Here is a 15,874-nt window from a genome sequence, read left to right on the forward strand (position 1 = left end):
ATCAAAAAGGCAAAAAGTCAATACAGAACTAAGATTGAATCGTACTGCACCAGCTCCAATGCTCGTCGGATGTGGCAGGGCTGGCAAACTATTACAGACTACAAAGGGAAGCACAGCCGCGATCTGCCCAGTGACACGAGCCTACCAGACGAGCTAAATTACTTCTATGATCGCTTCAAGGCAAGTAACACTGAAGCATGCATGAGAGCATCAGCTGTTCTGGATGACTGTGTGATCACGCTCTCCTTAGCCAATGTGAGTAAGACCTTTAAACAGGTCAACATTCACAAGGCCGCAGGGCCAGGCGGATTACCAGGACGTGTACTCCGAACATGCGCTAACCAACTGGCAAGTGTCTTCACTGACATTTTCAATCTGTCCCTGACTGAGTCTGTAATACCAACATGTTTCAAGCAGACCACCATAGTCCCTGTGCCCAAGAACACTAAGGTAACCTTCCTAAATGTCTACCGACCTGTAGCACTCACATCTGTAGCCATGAAGTGCTTTGAAAAGCTGGTCATGGCTCACATCAACACCGTTATCCCAGAAACCCTAGACCCACTCTAATTTCCATACCGCCCCAACAGATCCACAGATGATGCAATCTCTATTGCACTCAACACTACCATTTCCCACCTGGACAAAAGGAACACCTATGAGAGAATGCTATTCATTGACTACAACTCAACGTTCAACACCATAGTGCCTTCAAAGCTCATCATTAAGCTAAGGACCCTGGGACTAAACACCTCCCTCTGCAACTGGTTCCTGGACTTCCTGACGGGCCACCCCCAGGTGGTAAGGGTAGGTAACAACACTTCCTGTACCTGTACTCCCTGTTCACTCATGACTGCTGGCCAGGCACAACTCCAACACCATCATCAAGTTTGCAGATGACACAACAGTGGTAGGTCTGATCACCAACAACGATGAGAAAGCCTATAGGGAGGAGGTGAGACCTGGCCGTGTGGTGCCAGGACAACAACCTATCTCTCAACGTGATCAAGACAAAGGAGATGATTGTGGACTACAGGAAAAGGAGGACCGAGCACGCCCCCATTCTCATCGACGGGGCTGCAGTGGAGCAGGTTGAGAGCTTCAAGTTCATTGGTGTCCACATCACCAATGAACTATCATGGTCCAAATGCTCTAAGACAGTCGTGAAGAGGACACGACAAAGCCTAATCCCCCTCAGGAGACTGAAAATATTTGACATGGGTCCTCAGATCCTCAAAAGTTCTACAGCTGCACCATCTGGTTGCATCACTGGCTGGTATAGCAACTGCTCGGCCTCCGACTGCAAGGCTCTAAAGAGGGTAGTGCGTATGGCCCAGTACATCACTCGGGCCAAGCTTCCTGCCATCTAGGACCTTTATACCAGGCAGTGTCAGAGGAAGACCTGCTGCTACTCTCTGTTTATTATCTATACATTGTCACTTTAATAACTCATCCTACATGTACATATTACCTCAATTACGTTGACTAACCGATGACCCCGCACATTGACTCTGTACAGGTACCCCCTGTATATAGCCTCGCTATTGTTATTTTACTGCTGCTCTTTAATTATTTGTTACTTTTATTTCTTAGTTTTTTTTGTTGGTATTTTCTTAAAATGGCATTGTTGGTTAAGGGCTTGTAAGTAAGATTTTCACTGTAAGGTCTACCTACACCTGTTGTATTCGGCGCGTGACAAATAAAATGTGATTTGATAATAATCCATCTACTGTTAACCATGATTTCTTCTAATTAAATGACCAACTGTCATTCATCTCTTTCTCCCCATAGCCTATTAACCAGCCATCATGAGTGAGGTGGGTCCAAGAAGGCCCCCCCAGGACCAGTCCTCGGGGAGTGGGCACACAGTGACCACGTCACGTCACCCCTATATCACAGACCCCATCGCCTCCAAGCACGTCTGCTTCTACAAGAGCGGTGACCCTCAGTTCAGTGGCCTGCGCATGGCCATCAACAGCCGCACCTTTAAGACCTTCGATGCCCTCCTGGACAGCCTCTCCAAGAAGGTCCCGCTGCCGTTCGGAGTGAGGAACATCACCACCCCGCGGGGTGTCCATGCGGTGCACACACTAGATGAACTGGAAGATGGGAAGGCCTACATCTGCTCAGACCAGCGGAAGGTCAAACCCATCAACATGGCAGCAGCCAGTAAGAAGCTTCCGCCCTGGTACCATGCCAGGCCCATGAGCGCCCGCCGTCGGGCCTTGCAACTGGCCAAACAGAACCCTGGCAGGCCCATGCGCAAAAAAAAATCTGTGACTGTGCGCACACCTAAGAGGCTAATGGTGTTTCGGAATGGGGACCCAAGTGTCAAGCACAATATGATGCTACAGAAGAGGACCACTCCCACCTTTGAGGCGCTGCTGGATTACGTGTCCGAGTTGATGCACTTTCCTGTGGTCAAACTACACACACCGGATGGAAGAAGGGTAAGTGCTCTCTCCATGCCTATGGACACTACAGTTACTGCTAATAATAATAATCATTTCAGATTTGCTTGTTATTGTTCAGTAACACTTCTTTCATATATTCAACCTCAAGCTCCAGTTAGAGCAGGACACCACAGCTGATACTGTAACCAAACACGTGTGCCTCTCCTTTGAGGTTCAGGCTCTCAACTCTTACCTCACTCAACATTGGTATTATCCTGTGATGCCCTCACGTCATGACTGGAGGTGACCCAGCCTTAACTGATTGGCAGCATGTTGCCTGACTGACACATAACAGCCAGAGAAAGAGAAAGTCCTAAGCTCCTTAATTGTTAATCATATTAACTGAGGAGGCATTCTGGGATACTGTTTCTAGGGAGTAGGGACCTCAGAAAGTTCACCTTTTTTTGATGTGTCTTGAGATTGATTTAGCCTTGGTGTCCAATATTTATTGAATTATCAATTTATCAATTACAAACAATTCAATTGATAATTTGAACTCTTCTACTTCTATTTTTTTAGCAAATTGCGCATGATTTAGGTACCTACATGAATAGGTACTAGGTATTTGGTGAAAATAATTTGGATAAATAAAGTATTAGCTTTAAGGCAGGATTTTACAAGTGGGCTATTTCAATAATTAATAGATGCCGTTTTTCCCATCAAAATGTAATTCCACTACTATTAGAGTACAATAAAAAATATTTAATTTGTCTGTCTGCAGGTCGATGGGCTCCCTGCTCTGATTCTATGCTCTGGTATTGTAGTAGCTGCCGGTCGGGAGGCCTTTAAGTCTGCAAACTACAAGACACAGAGATCTTCTGCTCCAACATGGCTTCCTGCCAGACGAATGGCATCTAAAAGACTAAAACAACCGGCACCCCGTAAGTTTAATTAGCTATGTTCACCCAACATTTTGTATTTTTTTTGCCTTGATGTTTTAAATAGAATTTTGACAGCATATCCCTTTTAACTGCCATGTTTCGCATTACTTTGAGAATATGAAGATGCACTGTTAGACATGAATGTATGTCACATCTACAGTGCTGTCTGTCTAGCAGTAATCTATCCCCTCCCTGTCTACGTACCTTTACGGGATAAGCAGTGGGAAAGTGCTGAGACGTTAGTTTCATCCATAATACCATGGATGACCTACATAGACCTACTCTCTTCATATGCAGCCCGTCATGATGCAGTAAGAACAGTGTGGACAGTGGATCTGGTTTTCTAACTAATGTTTTTCTTCTCTTTTTCTTCTTGCTTCTGTGGGATTTGATGACCTGCTGAAACATCCTTGCCTCCCAAAAATGTCCATCCATAATTTTTCACATTCTCTCCTTTGATCCACTCCAAAGGGAAAAAGAAGTCCGTGTCCAGCAGCAAATCACATCTTTTCTCCTCATCGTCAGAGAGATACTTTGTGAATCAGATACACCACTCCGTTGCAGGAAGTCAGTGTGACCTCCCCAGTAACAACACGGGATCTGTGGTGCTGGAGGCTGGCCATTTTCTGGAGTCAGTTGCCGAAACGGACGCCGACACCTACAACGGACATGAAGGGGCAGACAATATGCCCGGTGATGATGACATTGAGAAGTCCTTTCGGGTGAACCAGGATGGCAGCATGACGGTGGAGATGAAGGTACGACTGACCATCAAGGAGGAGGAGACCATCCACTGGACCACCACCCTGACCAGGTCCAGTGTGGCCAGCCAGCTCAGTGTGGCTGAGTCTGAGCTGGAGATCAGATCTCCTGAGTCCAATGCCCTACCACCAACACAACCCAACACCATGGGCACCATCAATGGGTACAATGCTAAAAAGGATGATCATGATGATGAGGATGATATGTCTCCAGAGGCCAGTGGACTTACCAGTGTGGAAGGAGATGATGAGGATAATTCTAAAATACATGTCAGTGAGGTCTCTCTCAGGAGGGCTCCTACCCCAGGACCCAGGAGATCCAGACAGAAGCAGGCCTCATTGGAGAACATCAACACACCATCAGGAGATGAGATTCAGGAGAACATTGTGGGATCATACTCCTACAGAGAGACAACTAAGAATGGAGAGGTCAAAGAGGAGTACTGCATGGTCAGACAATGCAGCAGCAGGCCAGTCCCTAAACCACGGAGAGTTGGCTCTATGGATATCAACAATTACAATAAGACTCAATCCACTTTTAAATCAGGGGCGGCTGAGATCTTACAAATCCAAAATGGCGAGGAGGAAGTCAGAGAAAGTGTAATGCAGATATACGAGCAGCAGACCTGTCAGGACAATTTCCTTGCTAACAGCCAGTACAGTGTCCAGGGTGTGTCCACGTATGGTCTGATGTATGGGAGACCAGCCACCTCGGAAACAGCCCGCTTCTCCTCTAGTAATGACTTAGAGATGGAGCTGGAAAGACTCTCTACAGCCTCAGAGTCAATCAGCATGCGGAGGGCTGACCAGTCTCTGTCATCTGACTTCACCATACCCACATTTAAGGCTGGAGGATCTGTCCTAAGAAACAGGGTACTAAATGTCCATAAAACCAGTCTCTCCAAGCCCACCAAAGACAACGAGACCCCAAAGTTGGTCTCTGAAGCAAGCAAAGAAAATTCCACCACTAAAGCTGTAAAGAAAGCCAAGAAAAGGTTCTCAAAGCCCAAGTTGAGAAAGTACCAGGTTCGTAAGAGTACAACACCAGACAAAAGACGTAAAGAGAGTAGTGCAAATAGTCTTGAAAACAATAAAAGAGTGAAAACTGGGGGGTTTAGCCGCAATGCATCGATAAGGAAAATTTATGGACCAAAACCTGCCAGAAGTCGAATGAAAAATAAACTAAAAGGAAAGGAAATCAAATTAAATATTGAAAACCCAAAGGAATTGTCAGTGAAAGAACTAAATGTTAGTGAAAATGGAAATGAAACGTCAGTTTCAGTAAAGAAGAAATTATTGCACGTTTCATTTCCTACGGAGGCCCAGGGGAAGGGAACAATGAAAAGGCAGAGGTCCATGCAAGAGGAGAGAAGAATTGCGAAAGAGTGTCATGATTTGTCACTGCCTGCACTCCTTTCGTCCTCTTCTAACATCAACGAATATGTTGAGAACTGGCTAGAGAAAGCCCTCCCAACTGTCTACCCAGACCCAGTGGAGGAAACTCTAAATGTGGAGACACCAACAATGTCTCAGGTAGAAACTGAGGGGGACATTGTTCCAGACGTGTCAGAAATCAATTGTGAAATGGACATTGAAGAAGATGAGTCTTGTTTTTTGAAAGAAAAAACACAAATACCAAGTAGTCCATCTTTGGTAACAGCAGCATTTCCAAATAGAACATTTGAAAATATAGCAACACAGACAAACCTGACTATGGAAAACACAACAATACCATGTCCTTCTGACCCATCATTGCAAAATACCCCATTACACATTCATACTATACAGGAAAGGTTGCCCACTAATCCCTCAGCTGAAAATCCACCTCTCTCCAACGGTTTCTCTGTCTTTCCTCCTGCAATAATCTCGTTAGAAAAGCCATCACCCTCTGACAGTCCTTCGTTGGAACAAACATCAATGCCCATAAAGATCTCAGTAGAGAAGCTACCAATCCCAAATGATCTGTCATTGGAAAATACATCAGTACCAAATAGCTCCTTAAAAGAGAAGATCCCAGTCTCAAACTGTCTCTCGCCTGAGAAGACACCACTGCCTGCTAAAACACAAACAGAGAAGACACCACTGCCTGCTAAAACACAAACAGAGAAGACACCACTGCCTGCTAAAACACAAACAGAGAAGACACCACTGCCTGCTAAAACACAAACAGAGAAGACGCCATTGTCCAACAAAGTCTCAGATGGGTCTTCAGTAGCTAGTAGTCCCTCATATTTAATGTGTTCATCACCTAGTAGTTTAGGTGATGAAGAACAACCCTTATCAAGCAGTCCTTCATCAGACGAGGCTCCGTCAACGAATGGCCATGTATTTGAAAAGACATTGTTCAACCACTCCACTCTGAAAGAACCACCATCGCCTAAACTCGCAACAAAAAAGACACGATTGCTCAGTAATCTCTCCCTGGAAAAGCAACTATCATTCAGGAAAGCCTCAGCTGAAAAGTCTTCAATATCCAGTTATCCTACTGTGGAAAAGGTGTTGGTGGATAAGGCACCAATCTCCAATGGTCTCTCATCTGACAAGACATCACATCCTGCTAAAATCTTAATATCCAACAATGTCTTAAATGAGGCTTCATTAGCTAGTAGTCCCTCATGTTTCATCTCGACATCACCTACTAATCGCACATCAGATGAAAGAGCCTTATCAATCCCCCCCTCATCAGAGGAGGATCTATCACCCACTGGCCATGTATTGGAAAAAACAACATTGTTCAACCACTCCACTCTGAGAGAAACATCATCACCTAAACTCCCAACGAAGAAGACACGATTGATCAGTAATGTCTCCCTAGAAAAGCAACTATCACTCAGAAGATTGTCAGTGGATAAGTCTTCATTGTCCAGTAATCCTACTTTGGAGAAGGCCCAGTTATCAAACCCTGTCCAAATCACAATAGACAAAACACAACTACCGAACAGCCACTCATTGGAAGAGACATCGCCACCAAATAAGTCTTCCTTACCCAGTGACTCCACTTCAGAAAATACCCAATTATCTAGCAGTCCTCAACAAGGAAGGACACCACTACCAAGACATATCTCTTTGAAAACACAATTGCACAACAATTTTTCACCTGAAAGAACAAATTTACCCACTCTTATGACGAGGAATAAGTCAGCTCCCAGTAATCTCTCTTCAGAAAAGATACCAGTACCTAGTAATCGCACATTGAAAAATAGACTGTCACCATATTCTCAGACTTTGGAAATAGTGTCACCACCTACGAGACTCAAGGCAAAAAAAAAGCCAGTATCTAGAAATCACTCTCTGGAAATCGAACCGTCCCCAGTAAGTCCCACCTTGAAAAGGACACCTCTACCAAGGAAAGGCCGCCAAACGCCATTATCGCCTAAGTCAACGCCAGTACATCTCAATTCCTCCATGAAGAAGACACCAACACCTCCCAGTCCCGCTTTGGTGAATCACGAAGAGACAAATGGTGATGATAACCTGAGCAATTCGGATCAGGGAGACAGTACAAAAGTAACAGCAGAGGAGCCTCTAACGAAAGCACAGATACCATCATACAGAGAACAACTACCTCCCCAGCCAGACATGAAACCTGTGCTAGAGAAGCTCTATTTCTCAATTCGGTCAATTAGACAAATCACACACAACAATCGTCCATCTTGTCTTGAAAAGTCAAACAGCTTACCCGATTTCTCCTCCCATGTGGCCTCTACATTTGGGTCATCCTCCAAAGCTCTCCTGGCATTCTTATCTGTTATTACCTTAAAGGAAAGCTTCACTAACTGGAACATACCTGAATTGAATGCAAACAGTGTAAGCTGTGCTGAGGCTTTGAAAATGATAGAGTCTCTGAGAGAAATTGCCAACATAGAGGATGCAGAGGAGTTGAAAGCTAGCCTGTCAGATTTGCAAAAGTCTACTTCCTCACAACTGCTGCAAAGTTGGAAGGGCTTCCAGGAACTCAATGACAAAGTCAGAAGTCGCAGCTCAGCGCTGAACAGTTCAGAGCATGATCTCTTGTTTGAGACACACCCAGTGGAGGACTACAACATTAAAGAAAAAGCACTGGATATCGATGAGCTAATAAATGAGCTTGATGTGCCAGAAAAGGTCAAGGAAGCATTGGCAGCCCTTTCAACAGGGGTGAGCATGAGCATGGATGGTAATGAAATAAACATTTCTAAAAAAGCTAATGAAAAAGTGGAGTCATCCCCAGAGGGAAAGGTAAATGCCAATTCAACCGCAGTCCCTAAGGAAGAGGCTGAAAAAGATCATGTGCTTAATAAAGAGGCTACTGTTGATGTTAAATCCATCATTAAAACATTTACAAATATTCACCATCCCAAAGAGGTGGCTGAAAATACAGTGTCACCAATCCCAGAGAGCCCAAGCAGTAGGCAAGAGCAGTACTTCTCCTCAAAAGAACACAGCTTTAAAGAGGATTATATTTGCCACAGAAACAGACAGGCAGCAAATAAGGAAGGTGCTGAACTTGAGCAGGACAACTGGGAAGAAGAGGAGGCTAAATGTACATACAAACAGGTTAACCATGATGAAGAACAGACATCCTCAGAGATAGAGCAAGCTTACAGTTTAGTATTGCATGATGGCTATTTGGACAAGCCAGCCTGTTCTGTGGAGGCTAGAGAGAAGGATGGGGACATACAAGCAGGCTATGTGGAGGAGAAAGAAAGCTTGAAGAAAGAGCAAGAATACTACATTGAGAACCCACCAAGTCATGTGGGGCAGGAGGTTACATCTATGGAGCTGCAGGTCAGCTGTAAGGAATGCATAGAAAAAGACCACGCTAGCTCAGAGGAAGAACAGAAATGTCATGTTGAGGACCAAATTAGCCATGTGGAGTCAGAAAGTAAATATGTTGAGGAGGAATGGTTGAAGGAAGAGCAACAATGTCACATAGATGATCAGCCAAGCTATTGTGGGCTGCAGGTTAGCCGTGAGGAAAGAGAGTCCACCCCTGAGGAGCAGGCTAGCTCAGAGGAAGAATCTGAGTGTCACATAGGCCAAAACCATGAGGACCCAGAGGCCAAATGCTTGGACCTGCAGGATAGCAGTGAGAACGGAAAGTCCACCCCTAAAGAAGACCAGGCTAGCTCAGATGCAGAGCTGGAACGTCATGTTGCGAGCAAACCAACCCATGAAGAGCCTGAGGTTAAATGTACAGATGTAAAGGTTAGCAGTGAGGAAAACATGTCTAGTTTTGAAGAAGATCAGGCTAGCTTAGAGGAAGAGCTCAAATGTCACATTGAGAACCAACCAAGTCACGAGGAGAAAGGGGTTAAATGTACAGATGTAAAGGTTAGCAGTGAGGAAAACATGTCTAGTTTTGAAGAAGATCAGGCTAGCTTAGAGGAAGAGCTCGAATGTCACATTGAGAACCAACCAAGTCACGAAGAGAAAGGGGTTAAATGTACAGATGTAAAGGTTAGCAGTGAGGAAAACATGTCTAGTTTTGAAGAAGATCAGGCTAGCTTAGAGGAAGAGCTCAAATGTCACATTGAGAACCAACCAAGTCACGAGGAGAAAGGGGTTAAATGTACAGATGTAAAGGTTAGCAGTGAGGAAAACATGTCTAGTTTTGAAGAAGATCAGGCTAGCTTAGAGGAAGAGCTCGAATGTCACATTGAGAACCAACCAAGTCACGAAGAGAAAGGGGTTAAATGTATAGAGATGCAGGTTAGTAGAGAGGAAAGAGAGTATACCCCTGAAGACGACCGGGCTAGCTTAGACGAGGAAGAGGAAAACCGTGCAGACAACCTTCCCAATGCAAATGCACACATTAACGTGAAGGATGAGCAGACTCACTTATGGATGAAGCAGACTACTGAAAAGGAAATAGTGTCTACTGTCATAGAAATGAAGCCTAGCTTGGTCAAACAGCATTCTAGCGATGACAGGATGGATAAGGACAGCGGAAAGGATAGTGAGCAGCATGTTAGCTTTGAACAAAAGTCTGATACTGTAGAAGAAGCCAACGTTGAGGATAATCGGCGTGGCACAGAGAAGAAGCAAGTACGCTGTGAAGAGAAGCTGCCTAGCTCTGAGGCAGAACATGTTGGCATAAAGGATGAGCCATATACAGAGGATGAGAGTTATGCAGAGTATGAGGAAAGCTTCGTAGAGAAACAGCCGTTTGAGGAGGATACGAATTACGAAACGACTGAGGCAAAAACAACCAACCGTTTTGAGGAACCATTACCATCTGTAGCAGAGCGAGTAAAACTACTGGATAAGAAGATTGCTGATGTAGAGCAAAGGAAAAGCATTACATTAGAGACAACTGGCATCAAACCGTTTGCCCACATAAAGGCTCCCGCTTTCACATATGGCGATGATTTAACAAGCGTATCCCATCTATCTAATGAACAAGCCGAGCTTGTGGAGGAAGCATCTGAGATGCAAACAACCAATTATGTTGTTAAGGATGTCAAAGAGCAAGACAAAGCTCCTGTGCACACTTGTAAAAGGACAACGTGGCCTATAATAAATACATCAGAAACTGTAGTCATGTCCCCCCCAGCTCCACAATCCTCCTCGCTAGCATTTAGCTATGATGGCTGTATAACTAGAGAGCCTGAGGGAAATAGGGTCAAGAAAATAAAGGAAATGTTTATGGCAAAAAGCATTGTGGACATTCAGTATGGACAAACAAGACTAACCAGCCCAAACAGCTCAGATCTGTCTGACAACAGACCAGGGACTTCTGACGGTAGTCATCGATCACTGACGTCAACTGAGATGTCCAGTGGTGAGGATGATTCTGTGAAGAAATCCATCACGAAAGGCTTTGTCAGGAGAACTATTGAAAGGCTTTATGGGAAGAAAGATACAAATGAAAAAGTCCTTGCCAGTGAAAGTCAGCCAATATCTGTCCCAAGACCAAAGTCCAGAGAATTTCCTGGTAAGATCAGCCTTTCCCCATTCCATAATGCACGGACCAAAGTAATGTTGGACTTATCATACTTCAATGCCACAAGCTCTTTTGACACATACAGTGAGCCAACGCGGTGTATCGCCTTCAATACACAGGTCGGGCCTGGAGACTGTGTCCCGATAGAAGAAAACAGGTGGCTCCTCAGAGAGTGCGTGATCAGAAAGTCTGTCTCAGAGCCTATTAATATTTACAAGAACACATCTGCGTTAACGGAAGATGAGTGCAAAGATGCAAAAGAAGATGTTCCATACTCCCTTTTCGGCCACACCGATCGGGAGGACATGGTGAAGACTGTGAAACCTTTTGTGGCAAAGTGCACCTATTTCAACCTGCCTCATGGCTGTGACTCAGACCCGTACCAGGATGACCTAAGTTCTGTCAGCAAGGGCAGTGCCATGGGTGACATCTCGAAGGACAGTAAAGACAATGCAGAGGAACCCAAGTTGTGGGCTGAGAAGAATGGAACCCTGCCAGATTTTTCCCCTACTGACTTCAAGATGCCAGATAATAAAGTGCACCCTCTGATAGAAGGCCCGGGAGGTGGAAAGGTTGTGGTGGTCCAGCCTGGCAAAGGTCAGTCTGGCAAAGGTCAGACAGATGTCAAGAAAATTCCACAGGAGCCAGATGCACTAGAGATGCTCTACTTCTCATGTGGCCAGCACTGCCCCATCCTTTGACTGTGACACTTAAATATGGGCTCTCTGCTAAAGTCAGCTTATTACGGAGGGCAAGGTACAAAGAGATGTCGTATATTTCTTTAAGATGGATAAGACTCAGTGTGTCCTGTGGGATAAAGTTATTAATGAATACTTTGTGCCTGAACATTAACGTTGCCACTATGATGGCTTATACAGCATGATATCGTAACACATTGTAATGGATTGTTAAGAAAATATACATTTTACAATAACTTAGGTGGAATAGACAACATTAATGGGTGAAACTTATTTCACTAGTTTTTTCTATATCACGTGAATTGTACAATTTTCAAAAAACATTTTACTCAGCAATCTGTTATGCCATGTTCAACTTTTAATACCTTTTAAAATATTCTGTAAATATTGCATCTGTACATATTTTTACAATAACACCTTGACTGTGTATTTTCTGTGTACTGTGTATTTTCCACCATCCATTGGCACTAGTTAGGTGGGCTGTCCTAAGAATGAGCATCCTGTGCATTACTGTAATCTTGTTTAAAATGCTTTAAACAGATCAGGTCCTCACTGATGTCACGCAATGGCAATCCCCTTCACTCAAAACCTAACATGCCTCTGGGTCGTACCACAAAATCAGTGCCTTTTGCGTCCCTTTGATATAGAAACTGTGCACAAAGATAGAATTTAAAAGTCTGCTATATTAAATAAAGTTCCCTTTAATGTAGACCACATAGAAAATTCAATAAATCCGATTTTTAAAAATATGAATAAAGGTTATTTATTTCATGGGATTAGTGATTCATTTTAAGATAAAAAAAAAAATACAAAAATTGTCCCTCTTAAGGTGAGCCCTATAATGGGAACTCAACTCAATATGGTAAACAATTCCTTTTTTAAATTTCTATATCTTTTTTTATATAAAAAAAAGAGAAAAAAAACACTGAACATCTAATAGTCAAACCGTGTAAAAGCAGGCGAGCTGGTTCTACCATTTTGAGCAATTTGCGGTGGAAAACTGAGCAGTTCTAGCAAAACACATCAACGCTGTTACCCATAGATAGACAGGCTATAAATGTTTTAACGATACATTTTTTTAAATTGTGAAGCTAGCATTCAATTGCCTCCCCCTGTCACAAGGGGATTTATGGATGATTTAAGATAAAGCCGTCAACCCTGTTATGGTGATTTGTAACAGGGTTTTAACCTCTTGAGATGGGAAAACATATTTTTTTATTAAGTTGAACATGTGCTCTTTATGACACCAAGTTACACTACTCAAAAGGCAATGAATTGGTGGAACGACCCCCCCCCCCCTCGAGGTTCATGGTCATGCCTGTGCAGTGTGGTCAAATCGGTGCTTGATCACAAGCTCTAGAAATGTATTGTCTGTCAGTAACCCCCTGGTACATAGCATTGTATAGTGTATTAACTGTACAGTTCATTTATGTGTGTAAATGCATTTCTCTTGCATCATTACATGAGAGTGAATTCTTAAAGTATAGAATGAATTCAGAAAGCATACATCGCTAGATTTGCATTTATAAACAATAGCCATAAGCACAACTTGCAATAACAAACTTTCATCACATCACTTCTATCATAGATGTACATTTCTGGCAGCTGTGATTTATTCTATTGAGTGTTTTCTTTACTGAATTTCTGTCATTTATAAATAAAAACAAAAGGTATACCTGTTTTTGTCCAAGCTGTTTGTCTATTCTCTGTGTTTAATGTAGCCACAGGTTGACAAGTGTACAAGATTAATCTGTAAAGGGCTCGTCTACTGTAGATGCACATTTTGGGTGAATATACTGATGTGTGTGGTCACGTTTAGTAGCTAATCAGTAGACCCTGCATTTGTGGAAATAATTATATTAACTATATTTCCCCTATATAGCATTTGGAAGTAGTAAAGTATTACACTGTAATAGAGATTAACCTCCTGGTTTTGATCTTTTCAGATTTACTGAAAAGTTCTTCCCGGCCTGTTATTTTTTTTGTTCTAAACGTTCAGTCATTTCCACAATTTTTCCTGATCAGTATCAGAGCAGCTCTGAGGATCAACGTAGCTCAGTGTTTTCTCACGCCCACCGTCTGAGGAAGTGTCCATGTTGTTCTAAGGTTATTTTGTTTCTCTGAAGTAACCTCCGAGCAGGCCCGGTGTTGTGACAGGAGAGCCGCGGAATGCACTAACAGGAGAGTGTTTACGTCGCTCCATCTACAAAGAAACAGAATGAGAACATGGTGGCCAGATGGATTTGGGGATTTAAATCGGGATGGTTGCCGGGCCGGGTCCATTGAGTTATGACTGGTGTTGTAGCATCAATTATTTCCTGTTCTAGTATCAGCCAGTCTCAGAGAGCTGATATGAAACTCATAAGGAAACATGCGACTGCCTATTCTGACACATAGGACTGACAGTAATACAACACCCACCCACTCGTGCTGTTGGGGTAATGACTGTGGCTTAAATTAGAACATTCAACAGCAAAACGGATAGAAACCTGTCTGTCAAACAGAGCCACCGTGACTGATAGGATATGCACAGAAATATCTCATCAAACTTCCTGGTAACATTGGGCTTTGTCTGTACTGGCCACCACTGGTAACACAGAACAGAGAAAATATGTTGACATGTACTGTGTCCACTAGGTGGTGGAAGAAGCTTTCATCACCCAACCTATTCCAAGGTGGTATAGAATAGATGTGATATGTAACCACAAAGCTTTACTACATGTCAATGTCAGCTATAATATTATGATTGCTGCATGCATGTTCAAAACACTCAACTGAGACATTGCAACTTAAATCAATAGCAGGATAGTTTTTCACATTTTTTATTTTTAAATAACTATTTACATGACAGCTCTGTATAAATCCATTTAGTTTTCATACACGTGACAATTTTTCAAAAAGAAAATGTTTTAACATGAAGGGCAATGTGATGATTAAATGCATCACATTGATACATGAAAATGTATAAATCACAAGCCTTTGTGATGGCTGAGCAACAGTTCCTTGGTTTCCTGTAGTAAAAAAAATTATAAGAATAATATTTGACATGGATGTTTTCAACTCCCTCAAAAACCAAATAACACGAAGCTTTTAAACTTTTTTAAGCTTTTAAACCCTTTCAATGGCATTGCTGATATAATTCATGTCACATGGTTTACTTTGAATTCTTAGTTATTATTCGCATTTAGGACAATGCATGACCTCATTGATAAAACTTTCTACCGATAGAAGAAATAATATATCGCAAAAAATGTGAATTCAGGGGGGGATGCTCCGTTGAGGGCAGCTTAAACGAGAACTTTTGAGGAAGTCTACAGTATCACAAGTCGGTCTATCAGTCAGGCACAATCATACACAGCGGAGGACACAAGCAACAGCTCACTGCCTTGCCAATTCACTTATATCATGGCTCAAATTTAACATTTGTACAGTTAGATATATTTGAGGCAACTTGGGTAAAGAGCCTTGAATAGGAACACTACAGCAAAATGCCCCATCTAGAAATCCAACCAACGTTATTAGCTCTGTTTCCCTGCCTGCTAGTCCGTCCATGCTACCGCCGAGGGATAACTATCCAAAAAAAGGAATCTCCCTTTTAGGACACATGGCAGCAAGAGTGAGAACGACAATTTCATGTGAAGAAAATAGTGAGTAAGAACTCCCCAGAATCAAACAGACACATTATGAGAAATTGTGTGAGAGCGAACTCTTGTAAACTCAGCAAAAAAAGAAACTGCCCTTTTTCAGGACCTTGTCTTTCAAAGATCATTCGTAAAAATCAAAATATCTTCACAGATATTCATTGTAAAGGGTTTAAACACTGTTTGCTCATGCTTGTTCAATGAACCATAAACAATTAATGAACATGCACCTGTGGAACGGGACACTAACAACTTACAGACGGTAGGCAATTAAGGTCACAGTTATGAAATCTTAGGCCTCTTTAGTGTTCTTTCTACTGACTCTGAAAAACACCAAAAGAAAGATGCACAGGGTCCCTGCTCATCTGCGTGAACGTGCCTTAGGCATGCTGCAAGGAGACATGAGGACTGCAGATGTGGCCAGGGCAATACTTTGCAATGTCCGTACTGTGAGACGCTTAAGACAGCACTACAGGGAGACAGGACGGACAGCTGATCGTCCTTGCAGCGGCACA

General features: G+C 43.0%; 1 protein-coding gene across 1 annotated transcript; it reads left to right on the top strand.

Annotated features, from left to right (window-relative positions):
• Positions 1-1,803: 1,803 nt before the first annotated feature.
• Positions 1,804-12,579, top strand: LOC112227587. Its single transcript, XM_024392384.2, has 3 exons — positions 1,804-2,450; positions 3,175-3,334; positions 3,806-12,579. The coding sequence occupies exons 1-3, from the start codon at positions 1,809-1,811 to the stop codon at positions 11,719-11,721; spliced, it is 8,718 nt and encodes a 2,905-aa protein (XP_024248152.2). The 5' UTR covers positions 1,804-1,808; the 3' UTR covers positions 11,722-12,579.
• Positions 12,580-15,874: the final 3,295 nt, after the last annotated feature.

The sequence above is a fragment of the Oncorhynchus tshawytscha genome, linkage group LG29 (assembly GCF_018296145.1).
Source record: "Oncorhynchus tshawytscha isolate Ot180627B linkage group LG29, Otsh_v2.0, whole genome shotgun sequence".
NCBI lineage: Eukaryota > Metazoa > Chordata > Actinopteri > Salmoniformes > Salmonidae > Oncorhynchus > Oncorhynchus tshawytscha.

Bases quoted from the DNA above. Each gene is read 5' to 3' on its own strand.
- LOC112227587 (XM_024392384.2), top strand. From the start codon at position 1,809: ATGAGTGAGGTGGGTCCAAGAAGGCCCCCCCAGGACCAGTCCTCGGGG. The intron at 2,451-3,174 runs GTAAGTGCTCTC...GTCTGTCTGCAG, and splicing joins ACACACCGGATGGAAGAAGG to GTCGATGGGCTCCCTGCTCT. The intron at 3,335-3,805 runs GTAAGTTTAATT...TCCACTCCAAAG, and splicing joins ACTAAAACAACCGGCACCCC to GGAAAAAGAAGTCCGTGTCC.